At 45.4% G+C, this 25,573-nt stretch overlaps 1 protein-coding gene across 7 annotated transcripts in view; it reads right to left on the reverse strand.

Annotated features, from left to right (window-relative positions):
* Window positions 1-25,573, reverse strand: part of DPYSL5 (dihydropyrimidinase like 5) — a 103,106-nt gene that overhangs the window by 48,586 nt on the left and 28,947 nt on the right. For all 7 annotated transcript variants that reach the window (XM_065527276.2, XM_005576337.4, XM_045369610.3 and 4 more), the window contains exon 2: window positions 3,516-3,780. In XM_065527276.2, the coding sequence (XP_065383348.1) occupies window positions 3,516-3,776 (261 nt within the window). In that variant the 5' untranslated portion in view covers window positions 3,777-3,780. The remainder of the gene's footprint in view (window positions 1-3,515; window positions 3,781-25,573) is intronic.

Consider the following 25,573-nt stretch of genomic DNA (forward strand, 5'->3'; position numbering starts at 1 on the left):
GCAGAATAATAATACGAGAACCCGCAACCAGACTAAAATTCTGGCCCTTCTGAGCGCAGTTGGTGTCACTGGCTCTCCCTCTTCACTCCCTCTCCCCCTGCCACCTCACAGAGATAACCTCCTTTTTGGAATGAGGTCTGTATTGTTAGCCAGCAGGTGGTCCTGGCACCATCCGGAAACCCTAGTTCTGGGCCTGGGGAGGGCGGGGCCTGCAGGTGGTAGGGTGTTGGGGAGGTGCTGCCTGGGGCAGGGAGGAGGGTCAAGTGACCAGGCTGTGAGTAGGGGAGCCAGGCAGAGCCTGCCACAGCCTCTTTCAGAGGCTGGGGCCAGCGAGGCGTGGGCTAAAGAAGTACTGGAGAGAAATCCCTGGAGACCAAGTACAATGGAGGCCCAGATGTTCTCGGAAAGGCCAGGCTTTCAACTGTTTTGTTTTCCTAGTCCCGGCTGCTGCTGCTGCCAAATCAACAAGCAGACGCTAGCTGGGGTGGGGCGGGGCGGGGGTGGGGTGTTGTTTGCAGGGTTCAGGGCCCCACGATCTGTCTGACAAGAACAAAAAGATGCAACTTGATCTCTCCTTCTTTCTTGGCTAATCGTTCGGGTGAGATTTTCCTTGGGATTACTGTTCTATTATAAACCCAGATGCTTAAAGTGAATCAACCTTTCTTAGAGCATGCTAAGTAGGTCAGCGGCGGTCCATCAAGGTGCACAGCCTCTGCACGGGTGCCACAGGCGGTGTGAATAATTAAATCCACCCGTCCCCATCAGCGTTTCAGTAGGAGAGCATTTTCTCTCCCCGGGAGATTTTCAGGAACAGGAGAAACTGGGAAGCCACACCATTAGGCTGCAGGAGCCACAACATAAAGGGGAAATCCTGGTGTGGAGTGGAGGGGTTGTGGCAGGAATTTCAGGACTCTGGGCAGGATCTACTAATGGAGTCCAGGCAGAACGAGGCCACCACACAGAGGCTTAATGTGAGGGCTGGGACACAAGGACAATTACGATCTTGCTTGGCGCACAGATATAACGAAGTGTCAGTTTAAGTGACACCAGCTGCCAGGGTGGCTTGGGGTCTGCGGTCTCTTAAATTCCCTACAACTAGGGCCTGACATGGACTGGGGCTCCTGAGGCAGCCTAAACCTGCAGAAATGGGAGATCTGGGGCCTTTCATCACCAGGGGCCTTTAGATGTTTTTTGGAGGCAGCTACTTGCGTGAATGAGAAGCAGAAAAGATCAAGAGTTACCCACCACCTTGCATAAAGACGTGTGCAGAGCTCTTCATCAGCTGTAAAGAGCTGATGGCTCTCAGGGGAAAACCAGTCACTCTTGGCTAATGAGGCCCTAGCAGATGACAATGTGGAAAATGAGACAAAGGAGGCCAGTCTGCCCTCCGCGAGGCTGGTAGACAGCATAGTGACAGCGTGGCATCTGATGCTGGCCTAAAGGACTCCTCAAAACAGGGACAGTAACTAGGAAGGTGCAGTTTTAGTGCAAGGCCTGAGCATACTACAGAATGGCCCCCGGCATGGACTGGTGATGTCAATGTTAAATGCTTCTCTTACACTACTGCTGGGAGCATAAATTGTTACAACCAGTCTGGAAAACTATTTGGCATTACTTATTAAAGCTGAACGTAAGTGCATCCTATGGGCCCTGCAATTCCATTCCTAGGAGTATGTGCCCAACAAAATGTGTACAGACATGTTTGCTGAAGATATGTACAAGAACATGTTCATAGTGATAATGTTTAGCTTCAAACAAGCAATAACCTAAATGACCACTGACAGAGAGATAATTGCTATGTGCTGTATTACACAGTGGAATAGTATTAAGCAATGAAAGTGAATGAATTTATTAATTTTTGAGCAAAAGAAGCCAATATGAAGGTACATACTGCTTCATTTCAGCTACATAGACAAAACCAAGCTGTGATAAATATACCAAAACCACTGACTCACACACTTTAAATACATGAATTGTATGATATGTGAATTACATCTCGATTAAGCTGTTATTTTAAAAAGTCTATTAGAAGTCAGGATAGTGGTTATCCCTAGTGGGGACCTGTGACTGGAGGAGCTTCTGGGTGCTGGTAAAGTTTGGTGTCTTGACTTGGGAGCTGGTTACGAGTGCATTCAACGGTGGCAATTCTGTGTACTTACAATTTCTGCACTTCTCTGTATATATGCTATACTTCAGTGAAAATGACAACAATAACCGCAGGCCTGGCCTGGCTTGGTGCATGAGGGTGGTGAGCTGGATATGCTCAGTCACTTCAGAAAGGTCCCGACTGTCACCAGGCACCCTGCAAGAGGATCCTGAGTTTATGAGGATGGGGCTCCCCATTTCATAATCAAAATACCACTTTCAGGGCCTGGGGGAATTCTCAGAGGAGAAAGCAAGGAGGGTCGGCCTACTACCTCTCTTCCCTGGACTGGGCTAGAGCGAGCAGGTGTAACCCTGATGCCAGAGGGTTAGGCCAGGGAGCATCCTTGTGTGGGCACAGTTGGGCCATGACTACTGTGACTCCTCATAGCTCAGCCTTCCCAGGGTCTGGTCTGCAGCCCCTGGATTGGGAAGGGGGCCTGTCCTCAAGGAGACCTTAAAGGCCATCTACTTGAGGTGGGGCTGGTCCATCAAGCTGTGTCCCCAGGCCTGGCCTCTGCCTGCACACTTACAGGACAGCTACTCTAGTTCCAGGTCAGTCCAGCTTCTGGGAAAGCAGAGGAAAATGGCCAGGCCTTGCCCTCAAGGAGCCCATAGTCTGATATCCGGGGAGAGGTCAGCATGAGATAGAAAATCACAAGGAAGAGGGATGACAGCAGTGACAGAGGTGTCTGGAACATACGGGAAGGGTAAAAAAAAAAAAAAGCCCATTCATGACTCTTTTTGCAGAATGTAGTTTCCTCCTAATTTTTCTTCTGAATTTTTGTTTTTGGCATCCAGGAACTTACAGTAGCTCAGGTCCAGCTCAGTAACGGTTAAATATTGTCCATGGTAACTCATTCTGAAAAGAGAACCCACCACCAGCAATTTTCCAGTTATTTTAAAAAATAACAAGCAAGCCAGGAGAGGTAATAGAAGCTGTATCATCATCTAGAAGAAGCAAATTTGTCTTTCAGTCTTTGGGAATTTAATTCAGTTTATAAACATAAAGAAGTCCATCAGACCAACCCACTCCCCTACACAATAACAAACACCAGCTTATTCTCTTCTTCCTCTAGGCTTGTATTATATGACATAAAAATATAAAAATAAAATTGGTTCTCAGCCTGGGTACTTGGGTAAATGATATGATTAGCAAAACAGGCCTAAATGCCTCCTTTTCTGTAATCATGGAAACCTGTGACATTAAGCTGGAAATCCCTATTGTAGTTGCCATAGTGGCCCTGACACACCCTTCTCCTGCCAGCAATACACTGGGAGCACCTGGCTCACCTGGGTCTAGTCTGGAGCAGCCCCAGAAGCAGAATAAAAAAGCCAAAGAGGAAGCCACCTTTGACAAACAGGAGCATTACCTTGGTCCCATGGTAGAAGTCGTCCACGCACGTGGCATTCATGAAGGTCTGGTGGAAGTGGGTGCTGGTGTCGATGCCACCAGGGATCACCAGTTTCCCTGTGGCATCAATCACCTTGGCCCCGCCAGGGATCATGAGCTCGCGGCCCACCTGCTGGATGATGCCATTCTCGATGTAGACGTCAGCCTCGTGGGTGCAGTCATCGTTCACCACCTTGCCTCCCTTGATGAGGATCCTCACGCTGGCTGAGTTGGCAAGCATGTTCCTACAAGAAGGTGAGCATGGTCAAGGTCAAAGTCCCTTCTCACTGTTTCCAGGGTCCCATCCCTCCTATCAGAGCCCAAACTCCATGGTCAGGGTAAGTGAACAAAGAAGAGGAGGAAGTTTCCCCTACAGCCAGTGGGAGTCACAAACCTCCCACTGGCTTCCCTGAGGGACTTATTAGGAATCAGGACATGGTGGCAGTAAGGGAGAAGCTGAGGCCTACAGAAACATCATGTTTTACTTTCTCAAAATGCTATGTGAGTTCCAAAGCATTTTCACATCTATTATCTCATTTTCTATGTCTCATATCTCATTTCTCATATCTCTACTATCCCCAAAACAACCCAAGGCATTTTACAGATGAGAAAGCTGAAATTGCTAAGGAATTTATGGTTATCAAGTAGCCAAGTCGAACCCACATGTCCTTTTTTTTTTTTTTTTTTTTTTTGAGATGGAGTCTTGCTCTGTCGCCCAGGCTGGAGTGCCGTGGCGCGATCTCAGCTCACTGCAAGCTCCACCTCCCAGGTTCACGCCATTCTCCTGCCTCAGCCTCCCAAGTAGCTGGGACTACAGGTGCTCACCAGCACGCCCGGCTAATTTTGTTTTGTATTTTTAGTAGAGATGGGGTTTCACTGTGTTAGCCAGGATGGTCTCGATCTCCTGACCTCGCGATCTGCCTGCCTTGGCCTCCCAAAGTGCTGGGATTACAGGCGTGAGCCACCGCGCCCGGCCGCACGTATCTTATACAACTAATGTCTCCCTTACACTGCACCGTATCCTGAAAACACCAGAGCCTCCAGGGTCGTGTCTCAGCTGAACTCTCCAAATTTCACATCCATTTAATTCATGACATTCCTCAGATGGATTCTGCTTCCTTCATGCTCCTATTTTGGCTTCAAGTCCACAACCAACACTGAGCTCCACAGCTAGTTGCACATTAAGCTCACCTGAGTAGCTTTGGACAACTACGTATGTCCAAGCTCCACCCCCAGAGATTCAGATTTATTTGGGCCAGATTGGGTCTCCAGCATCAACAGTTTTCAAAAGCTGGAGAACTTTTTCAAACATTTAAAGAAGAATTAATACCGATCTCATCCAGAAAACAGAAGAGAAGGAAACCCTTCCCAATTCATTTTATGAAGCCAGTATTAGCCTTATACCGAAAACCAGACAAAGACACTACAAAAAGAAAACTACAGAGCAATATGTCTCGTGAATATAGATATAAAATTCTTGACAAAATATTTGCAAACAGAATTCAGCAACACATAAAAAGAACTAGACACCACACAAATGGGGTTTATTCAAAAAATGCAAGGTTGGTTCAATATTTGAAAAACAATCAATGTAATCCACCATCTTAATAAGCTAAGGAAGAAAAATCACAAAATTGTATCAACCGATGCAGAAAAAGCATTTGACAAAATTCAATGCCCATTCATGATAAAAACTCTCAGAAAAGTAGGGAGAGAGGGTAGCTTCCTCAACTTGATAAAGAACGCCTACAAAAAAAACCCTACAGCTAGCATTAGACTTAATGGTGAAAGGCTACAATTCAGAGGCAAAGATGTCTACTTTTGCCATTGCTAGGCAACACAGGTTATTCTGGCCAGCACTATAAGGAAAGAAAAATGAAATGAATGGCATATAGATTGAAAAGGAAAAAACAAAACTGTCCCCAGTTGCAGATGATATGATGATCCACATAAAGAATTTCAAGGAATCTACCAAAAAAAATCTCCTAGAACAAATAAGCAAGGCCACAAGTTAAAAAATCAATATACAAAAGGCTACTTTTTTCTGTACACTAGCAATGAACACATGAATACTCAGAAAAAGTGGAACAGGCATAAATCCAAGAAAACATGTATAGGCATAGATGACAAAAGCAAAGATAAACAAGTGGTATTGCATCGAACTAAAACGTTTCTACACAGCAAAGGAAACAACAGAGTGAAGAGAAAACCTACAGAATGGGAGAAAATATTTGCAAACTATACATCTGACAAGAGGTTAATATCCAAAATAAATAAGGAATTGAAAGAACCCAACAGCAAGAAAACGACTCAATTTAAAAATGGGCAAAGAACCTGAATAGACATTTCTCAGAAGACATACAAATGGCCAACAGATTTATCAAAAAGTGCTCAACATCACTAGTCATCAGAAAAGTACAAGTTAAAACCACAACGAGATTATCACTACACACCTGTTAGAATGACTATTATCAAAAAGATGAAAGATAACAAGTGTTGGCAAGGATGTGGAGAAAAGGGAACTCTTGTACACTGTTGGTGGGAATGTAAATTAGAACAGTCATTATGGAAAACAGTATAGAGATTCCTTAAAAACTTAAAAATAGAACTACCATATGATCCAGCAATCCCACTACTGGGTATATATCCAAGGGAAATGAAATCAGTATGTTGAAGGGATATCTGCATTTTCTTGTTTGCTAAAGCATTATTCACAATAGCCAATATATGGAATCAACTCTAGTGTCCATCAATGGATGAATGGATGAAAAAGATGTATATATACACAATAGAATACTGCTCAGCCATAAAAAAGGGGGAAGTCCTGTCATGTGTAACAACTTGGATAAATCTGGAGAATATGAGGTTAAGTAAGCCAAGCACAGAAAGACAAATACCACATGCTCTCACTCCTATGTGGAACCTAAAAAAGTTGATCCATAGAAATAGATAACAGAGGCTGGGCGTGGTGGCTCACACCTGTAATCCCAGCACTTTGGAAGGCCAAGGCGGGTGGATCACGAGGTCAGGAGTTCAAGACCAGCCTGGCCAACATAGTGAAACCCTGTCTCTATTAAAAATACAAAACCCAGCTGGGCATGGTGGTGGGTGCCTGTAATCCCAGCTACTTGGGAAGCTGAGGCAGAGAATTGCTTGAACCCAGGAGGTGGAGGTTGCAGTGAGCTGAGATCACATCACTGCCATTCAGCCTGAGCGACAGAGCGAGACTCCATCTCAAAAAAAAAAAAAAAAAAAAGAAATAGAGAACAGAATGGTGGTTACCAATGGCTGGAGTGGTTGTTGTGAAGGAAGTTGGGGAAATGTTGGTCAAACGTTGGGGAAATGTTGGTCAAAGGATACAACATTTCAGTTAAATAAGTTCAAAATTTCAGTTAAATAAATTGTACAACATGCTGACTATAGTTAATAATAGCATTGTATTCTTGAAAAATACTTTGAGTGTGGCTATTGTGTTCTAACCTCTCATATGAGGTAATTCATCTGTTAATTAACTAGATTTAGTCATTCCACAATGCGTATGTGCTTCAAAACATCATGTTGCATACAACAAATACCTACAATTTATCTGTCAATATAAAAACAGAAAAAACACACATAGGACTTGTATGCTGAAAACTACAAAATGCCAATGAAAGAAATCAAAGACAATCGAAGTAAGTGGAGAGACATACCATGTTCATGGATTGGAAGACTCAACATAGTGTCAATTCTCCCCAAATTGACATACATGTTTAACGCAATTCCTGTTAAAATCTCAGCACAAGTCTTTTGTATATTATTGTCAAAATGTATGTGGATTGGCAAAGGAACTGGGACAGCGAAAGCAACTTCTACAAAGAAGAATAAAGTCAGAGGAATCAGTCTACTTGATTCCAAGACATATCACATAGCTCTAGTAATCAAGACTGCGTGATCTTGACAACTGTGGTCAACTGATTTTTGACAAAGGTGCAAAAGCAATTCAGTGAAGGGAGGACAGTCTTTTCAACAAATGATGTTGGATATCCACAGGCCAAAAACCCAGCCTCAATTTAAACCTAAAATCTTATATAAAAATTAACTCAAAATGGATCATGCATCAAGTAGCCACATTTGACATCACTGACTACTCCCTCCTCTGTAGAGCTCCCTTCCCTTAGCATTAAATGTAGCCATGCAGTGAAGTGGGGGCAAGGACCACAGAAGATCTTGACCTCTGCTTTGGAAATCAGTGAGTCTTTGACGAACACTGATTGAAGGCAAGTTTGTGGAGACTGCATATACAGCCGTCAAGATCTCTGTGAGTAAAGCAAGCCTAGAAATGGCTCAAGGAGCATGGCTGAGAGAAAGTATCAATTTTAGGACCAATATTTTTCAGGGAGTGAAGAAGGAGCCAAGGGAGAGATTAAAGATCTAAGAGATCAAGGAACTATTTATGATGTGAGCTCCCGAAGGAGGTAGCATAAAATAATGGTGACCATCATTAACAGAAGGCCTCAACAAAAGAGGCCCTCATTTGTCAATTTACATGGCTTGCTTGATTAGATCCCTCCAACAATCCTGCGGGGAAGGCATTATTATGCCCACCTCACCAAAGAGGAAAGAGATACAGAGAGGTTAAAGTCAAAGGCCTGTAGGAGGAGGTGATGTGCAGATACAGAAAAGACAGGCATATAAGTGAGTTTGCATTCTCTCTGCTCTGCAAAGCTGGGGGCTGATAGCTCATGGGAGTGGTACAGAGTGAGTGAATTTGAGGAGAGTGTGGAGATGTGGGGGAGCCACTGCAGGGACCTGAGAAGTGAAATGGGGTGCACACAGGAAATGCGGCCAGTGCTGAGGGCAGCTCAGATAGCTGTGGTCATAGTGAGTTGCTTAAAATTCCATCCAGGGGGCACACTTTGGTTAATATCCAAAATAAATAAGGAATTATCTACAATAATAAGGATTTATATTTATAATATAAATTATAATTATATAAGTATATAAAATTGTTATATTTATATTTATAATATAAATTCTAATAAGGATTTATAATAATAAGGATATGCAACTTTCTTGACCCTTAGGTATCTGAACAGAAAATATTTACATTTAGGTTTAGAAAATATAGGACAAACTCTGACCAGTAGGAAGGAGATTACGCCATTGCAGTGTGTCCTTGAGGTAAAATAAAGCCCACTTTTAGATGCAGTAAATTTCTCATTCTTCAGGGCCCAATTGTCTCCTCTTCTGAAAAAGTTTTCTCTGACTCTCTTTGTGCCTTCACTAGATCCATTGCCTTCATGGCACTAGATTCTGTCTCCACCTATGGAGTAGGGTCCTCAAAGGCAGTCCTATCAGTCATCTTTGTCTCTGCCTGCTCCTCATCCTCAGCATCCAGTACAGAATACTCAAAACTGGTGAATAAATGAATAAATAGCCCCATCTACTTGTTGCACTCTAACACAATCAAAATGGTTTAAAGCAATGAGTAGTAGACCAATTCCATGTTTGTTTTCAGGGATATTTGGCAACTCTATGTCCAGGATAAGGCTCAATTTTCCTAACACAGCTAACTATGGTGAATAGAACAAAGGAATCAACATATTTTCTCTCATCCTCATCATTTAACTTTGTCTGCCACCAGGGAAGTTCTGGGAAGGCTGTGTCCCAGGATGAAAAGGCCTTGGGGGATCTATTAAAGGAGTACATCTTGTAAGGGGACATGTCAGATAGTTGGAGATCATAGCCTGTTCTTCTGGACAGAGTTGGTTTATTTTTTGCCAAGTTGGCCAGGCTCGAGTGCATGGAATCTCAACAACGAACAAGAAAGCTCATATGGAGCCTTAACCACCAGGTTCTCCTGCTGTAAGGAAAGCATGGCCCTTGGGGGCTGCTGCCTGAGGGAGTGCTGGGAAACAAGGCAGGTGGCTGGGAGTGATAAGTGTACTCCAGGAACATCTGCTCCCTGCAGGGTATCATTCTGACCTCTGGGGAGAAGAGGTCCTGCTCTCCTAGAGTGGAAGGCGCCAGGGCAGAGAGAGTGGGGAGCCAACTGAGGAGACTAGGGAAGAGGGGACAGCCACAGCCACAGGCCTATTGTCTGGAGCTGGGGTGAAGCTAAACACATTTCAAGGGATCTTTTGTCCTAAAATCTAAAATCTGGAGTTTTAATTTCATATGCAATAATAAGAAAATGGGTTTGGTTCTTGGGTGGTGGATAGAGCCCCTCTGGCCAAAGGAAGCCCAGAAGTCTGAGATGCAGTCTCTCCCTCTCTCACTTATTACAAAGCCAAGTCCAAGTGTGACTAGGAAAGGAGAGATCCAGGTTCTCAGTTTGCTTTAAAAGAGGGAAATGGGCCAGGTGTGGTGGTTCACGCCTGTAATCCCAGCACTTTGGGAGGTCAAGATAGGAGGATCGCTTGAGTCCAGGAGTTCGAGACAAGCCTGGGCAACAAGGTGAAATCCCGTTTCTACAAAAAATACAAAAATTAGCCAGGCATGGTGGCACGTGCCTGTAGTCCCAGCTACTGGGGGGGTGGGTGGGAGGACGGCTTGAGCCCAGGAGGTTCAGGCTGCAGTGAGCTGAGATCACATCACTGCATTCCAGCCTGGGTGACACAGCAAGACCGTCTCCAAAAAAAAAAAAAAAAAAAAAAGAAAAAAGAAAAGAAGAGAGAAGTGATGGTGACACTAGAGTTTGCTGGAGGAAGAAACAAATCCAATCCTCCATGCTACACCTGTAGTCCCAGCTACTCAGGAGGCTGAGGCAGAATGGTGTGAACCCGGAAGGCGGAGCTTGCAGTGAGCCGATATTGCACCACTGCACTCCAGCCTGGGTGACAGAGCGAGACTCCGTCTCAAAAAAAAAAAAAGAAGATATAATCCTCACCTTAAATTGTTTGTTTGCTCGTTTGTTTTTTAGTTTTCTACTTCATTGCCCAGGCTGAACTTGAACTCCTGGGCTCAAGCGATCCTCCAGCTTCAGCCTCTTGAGTAGCTGAGACTACAGATGCATGCCAGCATGTCTGGCTTAATCCTCGCCTTTTAAAGCAGCTTTAAGGTAAGAGGAAAACTAGGAATACTTATGCTGGAAAAATTGCTGCATAATCATTATGTCAATGTTGTAAATGACAAGATGGGTTTGCTTACATGTTCATAGCACAAGCCTGGAGGTTGGAGAATCTGAAAGAGCAGGTGATAATAGCTTACTGAGAATTCTTGTCTGAGCTTTGATGCTAGAATCAAAAGCTAAGGACATCGCCTTCAATGGAAATAAGAGCTCTCAGTAAATAAACACCCTGTGCCTGGCACTTTACCTGCATACACACAGCAACCCCCACAAAGTGGGAACAAGGCAGGAAGTATTAGCCTCACTTTAAGAGGAATAAACAGAGGTTTTGAAAATAACAAGTAGCTCATTAAAGGTCACACAACTCCAGGGGGAGGGATGGGCTTCAGATTTAGGTCTGACTTAAGGGAATTAACTCTGGGTAGAAGGTTTCCAGGTGAGTTTTATGTCCTTCATAGGTTTCTGTATTTTTCAAATTTTATATAATAAATTGGAGGAGGAACATATAATCTGAAAATATATGTTCAAAAGGCTTTTTTTTTAGGCCAGGCTTGGTGGCTCATGCCTGTAATCCCAGCATTTTGGGAGGCTGAGGCTGGCGGATCACTTGAGGTCGGGAGTTCGAGACCAGCTTGGCCAACATGATAAAACTCCGTCTCTACTAAAATTATAAAAATTAGCTGGTCGTGGTGGTGCATGCCTGAGGTTCCAGCTACTCAGGAAACTGAGGCAAGAGAATCACTTGAACCCAGGAGGCAAAGGTTGCAGTGAGCCAAGTTCATGCCACTGCATTCCAGCCTGGGCAACAGAGCGAGACTCTGTCTCAAAAAAAAAAAAAGTTATTTATTTATTAACTAAAAAAAAGCCAGAAGGAATCCACTGTGACCCTTCAGGCAGACTCAGCTGGCTCAGTTCCTCCCTCTGCCATCGTTTTTGAAAGGAGATGGGTGAGGGAGGAGTAGATGGGGCTGACTACTCCCCTTCTCTAGAACCTTTGGGCTGCCACCACCTCTCGGCCTATTTTTTTCCACTTCCCAGTTGGAAGTCTGTGGAGGCTAACGAGGCTCTGATGAGGTTTGGCTCCCTTGCAGAATACTGGGGAGCCCTGGAACCTCTCTGGCCCAGGAATCTCACTCATGCAGGCCTGGGCTGGTCCTGGAAATCCAGGATAGACTGCACTCCTAGGACTACCGTCTAGGAAACTCATTCTCAGAACTTAGAGGACCCTATTAATAATGCTAACTAATAATTACTAGATACCTACTATATACTGGGCCCTTCGCTAGGCCCATTGTGTACATCATCTGATTTGATCCTTACAATGCCCAGAGATAGGTACCATCATTGCCCCCATTTTTACCAAGAAGAACCTGAGGCTTAGAAAAGTTAAAGGAAAGTCCCCAAGGTCCCACAACTAGTTTGTAACAGAGGAGAGATTGAAAGCCAGACAGTTTGTCTCTAGAGTTATTATGGACTAGATGTATGTGTCCCCTCTAATTCATATGCTGAAGTCTTAACCCCAGTGTGGCTGTATTTGTATATGGGGCCTCTTAGAAAGTTTTAAGGGTTAAATGAGGTCATAGGGCAGGGCCCTGATCTGCTAGGATTAGTGTCCTCGTTAGGAGACGCCAGAAAGTTTGCTTTCTCTCTTCAGGCACAGGAACAGAAGAAAGGCCGTGTGAGGACACAGTGAGAAGGCAGCTATTGACCAGCTATTGACCAGGGAGGAGAGATCTCACCACAACCCGACCCGGCTGCACCCTGATCTTGGACTTCCAGCCTCCAGAACTGTGAGAAAATAAATTTCTGTAGTTTAAGCCACCCAGTCTGTGGTATTTTGTTATGACAGCCTGAGCAGACTAATACAAGCATCTAGCCTTGAGCCATACAGAAGCAGGGGTGAGCTGGACCCCAGATCAGAAGCAGCTCAGTGGAGACACCACAGTGTGAGTGATGGCCCAGCCTCCAGGTCCAATTGTGCCAAATTCCAGCTTTCCACATGGGTTGCTGTCAGAGCGGCTTCAGCCTCGGGGTTCCCAAGGTCTTGGGACCTCTAGGCCCACACTGGCTTGTTTGGATAATATCGTAGCACAGTTGCCTAACACGTTCCCCACCCAGGGTGCTTTTGGAGAATATCTTTTTAAATTTTTAAAATCTTAAAAGTTTAGAACATTTATATGCACTAAAGTGTTCTGTAACTTCACTCCTTTCAACTGGAGACAACTCTGAAAAAAACCACAGGCCCTGCTCTTAAAAAACTCAGTCTATGGAGCAAAAGAGATGCAAATAATTGCTTTAATAAGTGACTGAAGTGTAAAGGGGGCACTTCTTGCCTAAAGACCTAAAAGTGAACTTGACAGATACTGGTGTAAACTGGGTATCTTTCCCCATGTTACAGAGACCAGAGCTGGAATGGGTAAGACAAGCCGCATGGTGATGGTAGGAAGCCTATTGCATCAGTATCCTCCCCACACATTCCTACCTTTCCAAGTAGCCTAAGTCCCCAAGATGCTAACCCCTTCCAATCCTGCCTCACTGTGGACTGTGGGCATTCATCATGCTGCTCACCTTCCCCAGTAACCTCATTAGCACCTATTCTTACAGCTTTCCCTGCTAGTCTTTGCTGAACTCAACAAAGGGAGGACGTTGCTGGTCTGTCTCTGCAGCACAGGCTGTCTGTGTGTGCCCATGTGTATGAACATAGTGATGGAGTCAGTCAGAGGGTGGGTGAGTGGGGTGGATACTCTGGACCTCTCAGGAAAGTCCCCCCAGAAGGGAAGAGATTTGAGGGCAATTGTTGTGATGTAGGTTTTTTTTTTTTTTCCTCCTCTACACTATGCAGGCTCTTAAGCACCATAAAGGGACTCTCTTCCCTCTGCTCCAATTGAGGCAGCAAATCCAGGCAATATTCTTGTCAGAGGCTGTGGTCAGAAAGAAGTATAAGCTCTCCAGAAGGTCAGTATTAGTTTTACCAATTGATGATGCTTCAAGTCACCCAGTTTATTCCAAAACACAATAATTGTGTAGACAGAGTCAATATCTGGCCCTCTGGTTCACTACATAACAATGAATAGAATGTTTGTGTCCCATTCATATGTTGAAGCCTAATCCCTGGTGTGATAGTATTTGGAGGTGGGGCATTTGGGAGGCCTTTGTGAGCCCTCATGAATGGGATTAGTGTCCTTAGAAGAAGAGACAGCAGAGACATAACTCTCTCTGACATGCGAGAGCATAGCAAGAAGGCATCCGTCTGTAAGCCAGGAAGAGAGCCCTCAACAGGAACCCTCAGATTCAACTTGATCTTGGACTTCCCAGCCTTCAGAACTGTGAGGAATAAATTTCTGTTGTTTAAACTACCCAGTCAATGGTAGTTTTGTTAAAGCAGCCCAAACTCAGACATCACACTAGACAGAAATGAGCAACATAAGTAACAACTGGGCCTTAAAATAAATGTCACCTCCTTTAAAGACTTTTGGCTGTGTCCCATATGCCCATATGTTTCGCCAAAAACTTTGATCATCCAGTTATTTTATCTATGCAAACAACAGAATTCAAAAACACATGTCTGTCATCCCAGGCAGAATGGGAAAAATTCCAGACAGTTAAATGCCATTAGAAAGAATAAATCATGGCTGAGCATGGTGGCTCACACCTGTAATCCCAGCACTTTGGGAGGTCGAGGTGGGTGGATCACCTGAGGTCAGAAGTTCGAGACTAGCCTGGACAACATAGCGAAACCCCTGTCTCTACTAAAAATATAAAAATTAGCCGGGCATGGTGCTGCACACCTGTAGTCCCAGCTACTCGGGAGGCTGAGGTAGGAGAATCACTTGAACCTGGGAGGCAGAGATTGCAGTGGGCCCAGATTGCGCCACTGCACTACAGCCTGAATGACAGAGCGAGATTCCATCTCAATAAAAGAAAAACGAATAAATCATAAGTATGGAATTCTAGAGATGCATAGACTATTAAGTTTACCTCCAATTTTCACTCCAGTCCCTGGACTTTGTCAACAGTGACCTTGAACTGAAGGGAACCAGCCCAGGGCTAACGGGAAGGTGTCACACTGCAAGCATAGGGATCTTATGATTTTTACAATTTATTCAGGGAAGTAATGATGCCTTCCACAGCAAAATGGTGGCTATCTTTGGATATCCAGAATCCTAGATTTATCCAGTTATACACAGCTTGTCTCCTCCAGTTTTCTGATTCTGTGGCATTATGTTTCTGAACCGTTTATGGGTTTGCATTAAGGTAATGTGCAAGCTGGGAATAGGGAACTTGGGGTGGAAGTGGGGTGGTGGGGAGGGGACAATACCGTAACTAGGGAGTGCAGTATTTCATGAGAAAGCCTCTTCATGTTTAAAATAGTAACAATTATTGCTATCCAAGCACTGTCTTGTGGGAAAACAGAAAATCCTTTCTTCCATGCCCCCCATTTTTACTTCTGTGGAGTAGTTCCAATGCAGAACTGCACAGGAAGCATCTTGCTGAGTGGACAAAGTTAGGGCAGCTGCTGCTTCTTGATCGTGAAATGCACACACCCTACACTCCTAGAAGGTACACAGTTTTAGTCCTGCCAAAGAAATGCCAAGCCCAACACTGTGTTTTGGAATTGCCTGCTTCTGTCATCGCCTTCCCCAGCTCCCCTGGGCCTGCAGGGAGGTGTGAGACAAGGAGAGCCTGCACAGTCTGGCCCACATGGCTGCCCCTGCCAACAACTCAGCTGGAGGACGCTGGGGGCCTCTGGCACAGGCACTTGGGGCCAGGATGGTGCAAGGGGGACCCTTCCTGCATAAAGACCTTAAAGGGAACTTGGAAGGTGTTTAAGACATGCATTTCCTCTTTTTAGAAAGCATTGGTTTAAGACTCACATTTCCTCTTTTGATAGAATCCACAGAAAAACGTATGATTTTACAGATTAACTGGTCACTGTGATATCAAAAATGCACAAGACTGTTATATCAAAAACACTGTCATGTGACATGAAGGATCTGTGGCATCTATACCAAGCCTAATGGCAACCTGGGTAGCACCTCAAGGGGCAGGTGAGGTCAGCTCAGGTCACAGAGGACACAGGCGGGCTGACATGGTTTTCCCTTGCTCTAAGCAGGTAACATTTGCTAAAGGATCAAAAGGCAACACAGGACAGTTGTATGGAAAGGAAAATGGAAACCTACAGCTATTTTTCTTCTGATCAGCACAAAGGAGAGAGAAACAGTAGGCTGGCATTTTGCAGCCTTCTCAATGGGAGAGCCATTCTTAAAATGGGGTTGTGGGGGACGCTGGCACATAAGGCACCCTGGGGTCACTCAGGGAAGGGATTCTCTTTGAGTTGAAACATGACAAATCAAAGGTTCAGCAGAACACAAAAGTCAAAGGGGAGTTTGAGATGAGTGGGAAATGCTGAGGGTTTAAGTTAATAAATTTAACTTTAAAAAAGTAAATGGCTTTCTAAGTAGTAAACAGTAAAAACTTAACTAATATTAAAGCACAGTATAATTTTATGATTAATTCATAATTGATTTATCAACTATTGAGTAGATTTAAAATAATATTTATTAGTTGGCAAAATTGTATAATTAGTAGTTATTTCAGAGGCGATATTTTGTTCCTTTTCAGGTAAGTAGCTGCAGCTTAATAGCATTAAGTGCATTTTTTATAATTTATTTAGATAGAAATAAAATATTTATGACCTACATGTAAGGTAGGTCATAATGACACAGAGACCTGTGAACTCAGCATGTCATTACTGTTTAAGTCTCCATACCTTATTCATGTCCTACTTCTCGAAGGTATCCACTTTTCTAGCCCATTTATATGAACTAATGACTAATAGCAATTAGGTGACAAGCAAAAAAGAAAAGGTCACAGCTGTTTCCACTCCATGACTGCCTCTCCTGACATCCAATCAAACTTCACCTACTCAGTGACTGAGCTCTTCACAACCCCCAGTTTTCTGAAGCAAGCAGGAACTTGAAAGCCTAGCTAATGAGGGAGTGGGAGCATTTTAATACCATCCAAATGCCCACTGGACCATTCTACTGGGTTCCACAGGCAGCACACACTCAACCTGTCCAAAACCAACTCCCCTGTCCCCAGTCACCCCCTCCAGAAATCTTCCCGATTCCTATCCAGCCCAGGCCAGGGTCGACATCCAGGAAGACTGCTCTGAGAGGTGGTCCAGATTTGGGTCACCTGGGAGTTTTGTGCAAAATGTTTTGTTTTGTTTTTTTTTTTTTTTTGAGACGGAGTCTGGCTCTGTCCATCAGGCTGGAGTGCAGTGGCGCAATCTCGGCTCACTGCAAGCTCTGCCTCCCAGGTTCACGCCATTCTCCTGCCTTAGCCTCCCGAGTAGCTGGGACTACAGGCGCCCGCCACCACGCCCAGCTAATTTTTTTTTGTATTTTTAGTAGAGACGGGGTTTCACCGTGTTAGCCAGGATGGTCTCGATCTCCTGACCTCGTGCTCCACCGGCCTTGGCCTCCCAAAGTGCTGGGATTACAGGCGTGAGCCACCGCGCCCGGCACAAAATGTTTTGAGGAATTCTGAAAGTAGAACCCAACCCTGGGGCAAGGAACTGAGGAGAGCAAAAGGGTAGGTCCCCTTCTTCCATCTGGGCCTCAGGCATCGTCAAAGACTAGTGGAGAACCTGGATGCCTGGGACTGGCACAGGAAAGGAGGACTGGTCAGGCAGTGCAGTCAGAGGCTAGAGAGAGAGTCTCTGTCTAATGTTACATCCACCATGAGACACCCTGGGTCCTTGTCCACAGCCACAAACATATTTCCATACCAAATTGGCTAGTCAGGAGGTCTCTGAATGTCCCACCAGGCCCTGTTTCCATTACCCAGGGGCGAGACAGGATCAAGCCTATGGATGGAGGTGCCATTTTGGGGGAGGGCTGGACTGGGGCATTTGTACCTGGGGACCATCTGCACCAGATCATGAAGCATCCACATCTGGAAAACTTCTACCAACTTTGTCACTGCACTGGAGAGAAGGTAGAAGGTAGAATCGGAACAAGTAGGTCAGGGGTAGGCAAGACTATAGGTAAGAGCCCAGCACCAGAACAGCCTCTTCAGAGTGCAGAAGTGGGTAAGGGACGGGAACTACCATCCCCACTGGCCAGTGTCATGGGTGTGAATACGGTGAACAAGGGCTTGCTCCTGAGACAGGTTTTTTTTTGTTTTGTTTTGTTTTGTTTTTTGTTTTTGAGACTGAGTCTTGCTCTGTCACCCATGGAATGCGATGGCACGATCTCGGCTCACTGCAACCTCCACCTCCCAGGTTCCAGTGATTCCCTGGCCTCAGCCTCCCGAGTAGCTGGGATTACAGGTGCCTGCCACCACGCCCAGCTAATTTTGTATTTTTAGTAGAGACGGGGTTTCACCATGTGAGTCAGGCTGGTCTCTAACTCCTGACTTCAGGTGATCTGCCTGCCTCGGCCTCCCAAAGTGCTGGGATTACAGGTATGAGCCACCACACCTGGACTCCTGAGATAGTTTTAAAAGGAACTGCCACAAGTACAGATCAAGAGCCACCTATCTCTCGGGCCCCAAGCAAGGAGGAGTTGAATGAAACAAATAGATTCTGGGAAGGTGTATATAAATCCACAAGGATGATTCCTTAACAGGCTGAGATCAAGTAAGAGGTTTTAATCCCATGGGTTCATCTGAGTTGGCCCGGCCCCACGTGGCTGGACTTAATGAACAAGGACCATCAGTGTGCAGAGGGCAAAAGCCACATTGCAAAGGATTAGCTGTGAGAGGGTGGTAAGAAATGGGAGCTGCTGACCACTTGTTCAGTGAGATTAGTTCAAAGGCACAGAAGAGGAATGGGGCAGTTGTCAGAAGCCAGAGCTGGGTGTGTGTGTGTGTGTGTGTGTGTGTGTGTGTGTGTATGTGTATGTTTGGGATAGGACAAGCTTAGCTGTGTGTTGATGTGTGTTCACGTGCACCTCCCAGCCCAAGTGTGCACAGCACCAGTCTTGGGTGTTCGGGCTGAAGCCTGGCTCCTTGTAAGTGTTGGCTGACTCCCTGAGGCCAGGAGTCTTCGTCATTTGAGGCCTGGACAGGCTGAGGACCCTTAAAAGTAAGTGTGAGTAAATCCCACTTCCAAAAGCCCAGCTCCCGCAGGTCCTGGAAGAAGGGCAGACAGGTGTACACATGGGAGACAAGGACTCCTGACTCCCGATTGGGGCTTTAGCTGGGGAAGGCCAAGTGTCTGTGATCAGAGAAGGCACCACCACCAGCACCTCGCCCGCCCGGCACCGACTCCTGGCAGATAACTCAGCCCTGCTGTGCTTCCCATGCTCTCGCCAGCTGTCTCCAGGCCCCAGAAATAATTCCATCAGCTCCGCTGAAAGGATGGCAGCTGCAGCTCAAGGGCCTCCAGCAGCCCCTGGAGTGGCTGCTTCCTAGAACAAGGGCCAAAAGCTGGAAGAGGGCTCGCACCTACTGCCAGGGAACGGGGCAGGGGGCTCTTCTCAGCTGGAGACCTCAGGTGTGGGCTGGGGAAAGCTGGAGGAAAGAATGCATTTTCTTAACCATGAAAGGACCACAAACCCAGGCTACCTGATGAAACCTAGATTCAGGGTAGAAATTGAATGAGAATATAAAACTACTTTATTCTCTTTTAAGCTGAAGATTAGTATGAACTGACTACAGCCATATACAGCATCTTGCAAACAACAGTTGAGGGAAAGGAGCAGACATAAGAGTAAATATGAGGTCGGGCGCGGTGGCTCACGCCTGTAATCCCAGCACTTTGGGAGGTTGAAGTGGACGGATCACTTGAGGTCAGGAATTGAAGACCAGCCTGGCCAACATGGTGAAACCCCATCTCTACTAAAAATACACAAATTAGCTGGGCATGGTGGCGCATGCCTGTAATCCCAGCTATTCAGAAGGCTGAGATGGGAGAATTGCTTGTACCCGGGGGTTGGAGGTTGCAGTGAGCCAAGATCGTGCCACTGCACTCCAGCCTGAATGACAGTGTGAGACTCTGCCTCAAAAACAAACAAAACAAAACAAACCAACAAACCAAACAAAAAGAGCAAATATGGTATGATTCCATTCTCATAACCATCCAAAACAGGCAAATGGGATTATAGTATGTAGGCATCTAGTGTTAAGACCATGACCAAAAAAAACAAGGAAGTGATCATCAGAAAACTCAAGATAGTGGTTATTGCTGTGGCAGTGGTTATCTATCTGGCAGGGAGGAAGGGGCCCATGGTAGGGGGAGCTTCTTACATGGGTGGGAACTATGCAGGTATTTGCTATGAATTATTCTTTAAACTGCACATATATTTTCTGCATGTTTCTGTATATATCTCATCAAACACTTAAAACTTTAAAAAAATACAAATACATGTCAAATACCCTTACGACCAAAATGTGGACTCAAAGCAGATCAGAAGAGAATAAACAATAGTTTCTGTTGTGGGATAACAGGGGATTTCCACCCCCCTAATTAATTTTCCAGACTTTCTATATGTTACATTGCTTTTTTTTTTTTTTTTTTTTTTTTTTTTTAGATAGTCTTGCTCTGTTACCTAGGCTGGAGTGCAGTGGCCCAATCTTGGCTCACTGCAACCTCCGCCTCCTGGGTTCAAGTGATTCTCCCACCTCAGCCTCCCAAGTAGCTGGAATTACAGGTGCGCCCCACCACGCCCGGCTAATTTACAAAATAATTTTTGTATTTTTAGTAGAGATGGAGGTTTTACCGTGTTGCCCGGTCTAGTCTTGAACTCCAGACCTCAAGTGATCTCTGCCCACATTGCTCTTATAATTAAAAATAAATATTGTGCTGGGAGTGGTGGCTTATGCCTGTAATCTCAGCACTTTGGGAGGCTGAGGTAGGAGTATTGCTTGAGCAATTGCCCAGGAGTTTGAGAACAGCCTGGGCAACATAGTGACACCCCGTCTACACACACACACACAGAAACACACACACACACACACAAAATTAGCTGGGCATGGTGGCATGCGCCTGTAGTCCCAGCTACTCAGAAGGCTAAGGCGGGAGGATTGCTTGAGCCAGGGAGGTCGGGGCTGCAGTGAGCTGTGATCATGCCACTGAACTCCAGCCTGGGTGACAGAGTGAGACCTTGTCTCAATGAATAAATAAATAAGTAAATATTTCACTTTAAAATCATGCAAGTGCTTTTATATTATTTGAAAAAAAAATTGAAATAAGGTGAAAAACTTTCCCTTTATTTTCAGGAAGTCCTGCCCTTGTCTGGGACAAACCAATTTCCTTTATTTCAACTCCTGAAATTAAACAAGATTTCAAAAGGGTACAAGGCATTCCCTTTTTTTTCGAGTCGTGAAACCTCTTCAAAGAGGCACCAGATATTTGTACTTAAAATGTGTTCCCAGGCTCTCTCTCCCAAATGAAGTTGCTTTTACCTGCCTCTGACTTTAAGTCAATAATCTTCTGCCCAATCAAAGGCAGCCTTTCTCCTGTGCCTGCTCCTGCCAGCTGCCTTTCTTATGGACCTGACACCTCCATCACTGAGACAGACATTTTTACACCAGTCCAGAATTCCTAAGCCTGAGAAGCGGATCTCATCAGTGCCCATGGAAATTTGTGACTAATGGAATCCAGCTTTGAGGAGATGAGAAGTGAGGTGGTGAGCCACTGTGATCTTGATCCTGAGACGCCCGGGCGCAGGCAGGAAGCACCGTGCCACCAGGGGTGGCAGGCCAGTGGGCACTCTCAGGAGGCTTACAGAACGTCTGGGGGTGAAAATGACCAACTCCCCTTCTTCCGGGGCAATGATACCACTAGGCTGACCGCGTCTGGATTTCAGGGCCCTGTTTTAGAGGGAAATGAATGGGAGTGAGTGAGGATGTGACGGACACAGAGGGGAGGTGAGGAGGAAATGGGGTGAGGAGGAAATGGGGTGGTCCGCAGAGTGAGCACAGGTGAGGGCAGTGACCTCGGCTATGCCATGCAACTATGGGCACGTCCTCCCAGGCCCGTTTTCCCAGCTGTCAAGTGGTTGTCAACACCATCAGCACCACATCATCTCAAGAGCTCACACACAATTTCCTAGCAATCTTACAGCAGCCCTGTGAGGAAGTGAAACATTATTATCCCCACGTTATGGCTGAGAAAACTGTGGGTGGGAATTCAAGCCCAATAGACTGAAGCTTTTTGAAAGCCAAGCCTATGCCTTTTGTCCTCTGAAGGTTTGGCACGTAGAGGGGACTCATTCAATGTTGGCTCAAAGAAGGCTTGGGTTGGGGAAGTTGTAAGAACCACGGAGCTTGCACTTACAGTGTCAGCCACAGGAACGGACTCTGAGCTGCGAGTGACGGGAAGGAAATCTTCTCAAAAGAGAACTCTGCACTGGTTGTGGGTTTTTGGTTAAGCGCTGGGGCAGAGGAGCAAAGAAGGTGTTCTTTGGGATGGAGAAAAGAGGGGAGGCAGAGGTAGGCAAGTGTGGGCTGAGAATGGCAGACAGACTGGCTACGTCAGGGCTGAGAGGTAGGGTGGGATGAGGATGCAGCTCGGAGAGACAGGGCATAAATCAGGGGTGCAGACCAAGAGGTTGAGGCTCTGAATGAGACACACAGCTCCCAGGGTGCCCTGGCACAACGGGAGCAGGATCCAAGTGTGGTTACAGGATGCAACTGTGAGTTGGGGACTGGCCTTTCTGCTTCCTTACCCTGGCCTGGGTTGACTGGAGGCAGGGAGGGCAGTGACTGTGGTAAGCCAGGCATGGGGGTGCAGTGGGTTAACTGGGTGGTGCCCACGGAACAGAAACGGAAGGAGCAGAGCTGAGAGAGGGCTGAATGCTGGGAAGTTCCCTGGGAGGTTCCTTGAAGGGAAAGGAAAACAGACTGGGAATGATACTAACAGTGGCAGCATGGGCCTGGTGCAGTGGTGGCTCTGCCTGTAATCCCAGCACTTGGGGAGGCCAAGGCAGGAGTATTGCTTGAAACCAGAAGTTTGAGACCAGCCTGGGCAGCATAGTGAGACTCTGTCTCTACAAAAAAAATCAAAAGTTAACTGGGTGTAGTGGCGTGTGCCTGTGGACCCAGCTGCTCGGGAGGCTGAGGCAGGAGAATTGCTTGAGCCTAGGATGTCGAGGCTGCAGTGGGCCATGATCATGCCACTGCACTCTAGCCTGGGTAACAGAGTGAGACTCTGTTTCAACAACAACAACAACAACAACAACAACAACAAATGAGTGGTGGCATAGCCGAGCAGAGCAGAAAGCAGGTGTGGACAGGGGTTCAGTCAGGGACTAGCTGTCCAGGGCACGTCTGGGGTTTGCGGAAACACAATAATAAGAGCTGATTTCATCATCTCTCTCTAGAAATCCTTTAGATCAGTTAGAATCCTTTAGATCAGTTGGTATATGGCAACTGACCCCACCACCCAAGGTAACGAGGTGGAGGAGAGTGGAGAACCAGCACTCACTGACTGCATGTGTCAGGGCCTGGGAGAGCTCGTCACACATGGCACATCCTGGAAATCACTGCACAGTTGGCCTTGTAGGTCCATATGCTAACTTCACTTGATAGATGATGATGTGGAGGTGATAACTAGGCCAAGTCACACAGTTCATGGAAGAGAAGAGAAGAGAAACAGGCGTAATTCCAAAGAATAAAAAGGTCTGGACCATGCTAATGGGCTTTTTTTTTTTTTTTTTTTTAATAGAGATAGGGTTTTGCCATGTTGGCCAGGCTGGTCTCAAACTCCTGGCCTCAAGTTATCTGCCCACCTCAGGCTCCCAAAGTGCTGGGATTACAGGCACGGGTCACCAAGCACTGGGCTAACGTTTTTATTTTCTCATGTATTGAATGTCCAGGAAACATCTCAAACAAAACACTGTTGGTTCTACCTACTAAATCAGTTTCTCCTCTGTCCTCTTTCTCCAAACCCACTGCCGAAGTCAGGCCCTTATCATTTACTGACTATGACCTCACCATTACATGGATACTTCTGGTGGTCCCTAGCCTCCACACTTATCTCCACACTAAGCAGACTAAGCTTGCTAAAATGCAAATCAGATCATGGAGGCAGGGTTACTGTACTGGGCACCAGATACTCAACCAACTCTCATGGAGCTCACAAGTTGGTAGTGGAAAGAAAGGCATCAGCCAACATTTCAACAGGAGACAAGGAGCTGGAAGGGCTGTCAGTACCAGGAAGGGTGGGGAAGCACTTCACACCAACTGGGCTGGAGGACTGCTTCTCACAAGTGCCTTGGAGGTGAGTCTGGATGGCTGCTTAGGAATTCACCAGGGGTTGGGGGAGAAGTCAGGCAAGGATGTTCCAGAGAGAAGCTGTGTGGTGCAAGCTAGCTTGGTGCACTCAGGATGGCTGGTGTATTGGATGCATGAGAGTGGAAAGCGGATAGGGGCTGAATCTTTCAAGGCCTGGTGGGACACGGCGTGCCAAGAGTATAGACAAGAGGCTGAGTGCAGTGGCAAGGCTGGCTGGCATGGCAAGCAAAGAAGTAGCATTAGTAGATTTGCATTTTACATTAGAAAAGGAGAGAAAAGTCTAAAGTGCTAGAAAAAAACATAGAAGGATATGTTTATAAACTTTGAATTGAGTTAGGCTTTTTGTTAGCATAATCCAAAGCCGGAAACCATAAACAATCAAATTAATTTAGACTATATAATAGTGAAAAATTATGATACAGCAAAAGATACCACAAATTACTTTTAATAAAGAAAAATAAAAACTGGTATGATAGGTGTGTATCATCTAACCAAGGATTAATATTCGTATGTAATAGCGCTTCTAAATCCTAAAAGGCAAAAAAATACTGCAATAAAAAAATAGGTAAAGGATAAGAATAGGCAACCCACAAGGGGAGGGGGAACATAAATAGCTAATAGGCAAATGAAAAGATGTTCACTTTTATTAATAATTAAATAAATGCAAATGAAAACAATGAGATTACATTTTTCACCATTCATAATAGCACACAGAACAATGTCCAAAGCAAATGTAAAAAGCATGCATTCTTATATGTTGTTAACAGAGTTCAAATTAGTATGTTCTCACCAGAAGGAAATCTAAACATCTGCATGAAAACTTAAAATGTGCATTTCATGTCTAAGAATTCCTCCTAAGGAAATAGTTGAACAGTTGTACAAAGATGCATTACGAGGGTATTTGGTAACACTGTTGTTTATAATAACAAATATTTTGAGACCCAGCTTAAAGTCTGACAATAGGAGGACTGTTTAAATAAATAATGGTATATTCAAACAATAGAGGGCTGTGCAGCCATTGAAAAGGATTCTGTAGATCTCTAAGTATTGACATGGGAGGTTATAAGTGAAGAAAGTAGTTTACAGGACAAAACCAGAACCCAAGGTATGTTTATCTACATGTGTATTTATATACGTGAGATTTCATATATACATGAAACTATTAACTGTGGTTTCCCCACAGAAAGAGAATTACAGTGGGACTCAATCTGTTGGTACTATATAATTTAAAAAATATTGTTATAATAAAGTGGCTGTGGGCCAGGCGTGGTGACTCATGCCTGTAATCCCAGCATTTTGGGAGGCAGAGGCATGCGGATCACCTGAGGTCAAGAGTTTGAGACCAGCCTGGCCAACATGGTGAAACCCTGTTTCTACTAAAAATACAAAAATTAGCCAGGCCTGGTGGCAGTCGCCTGTAATCCCAGCTACTGGCTTGAACCTGGGAGGCGGAGGTTGCAGTGAGCCAAGATCGCACCATTGTACTCCAGCCTGGGGGACACGAGCGAGACTTCGTCTCAAAAAAAAAAAAAAAAAAAAAAAAAGGCTGTGGAATCAGTAACAGCCCTGGTGAATGGGGTAGTTACACCGGACTACAGTCTGAGGATGTTTGTGCCAGGTCAGGCAAAGCCACTAGCAAGCCAACATCTCTTGTATATTTCTTTAACAACCATTAATCTGGACATCTTGGCTGGGCGCGGTGGCTCACACCTGTAATACCAGCACTTTGGGAGGCCGAGGTG

Source organism: Macaca fascicularis, chromosome 13 (genome assembly GCF_037993035.2).
Source record: "Macaca fascicularis isolate 582-1 chromosome 13, T2T-MFA8v1.1".
NCBI lineage: Eukaryota > Metazoa > Chordata > Mammalia > Primates > Cercopithecidae > Macaca > Macaca fascicularis.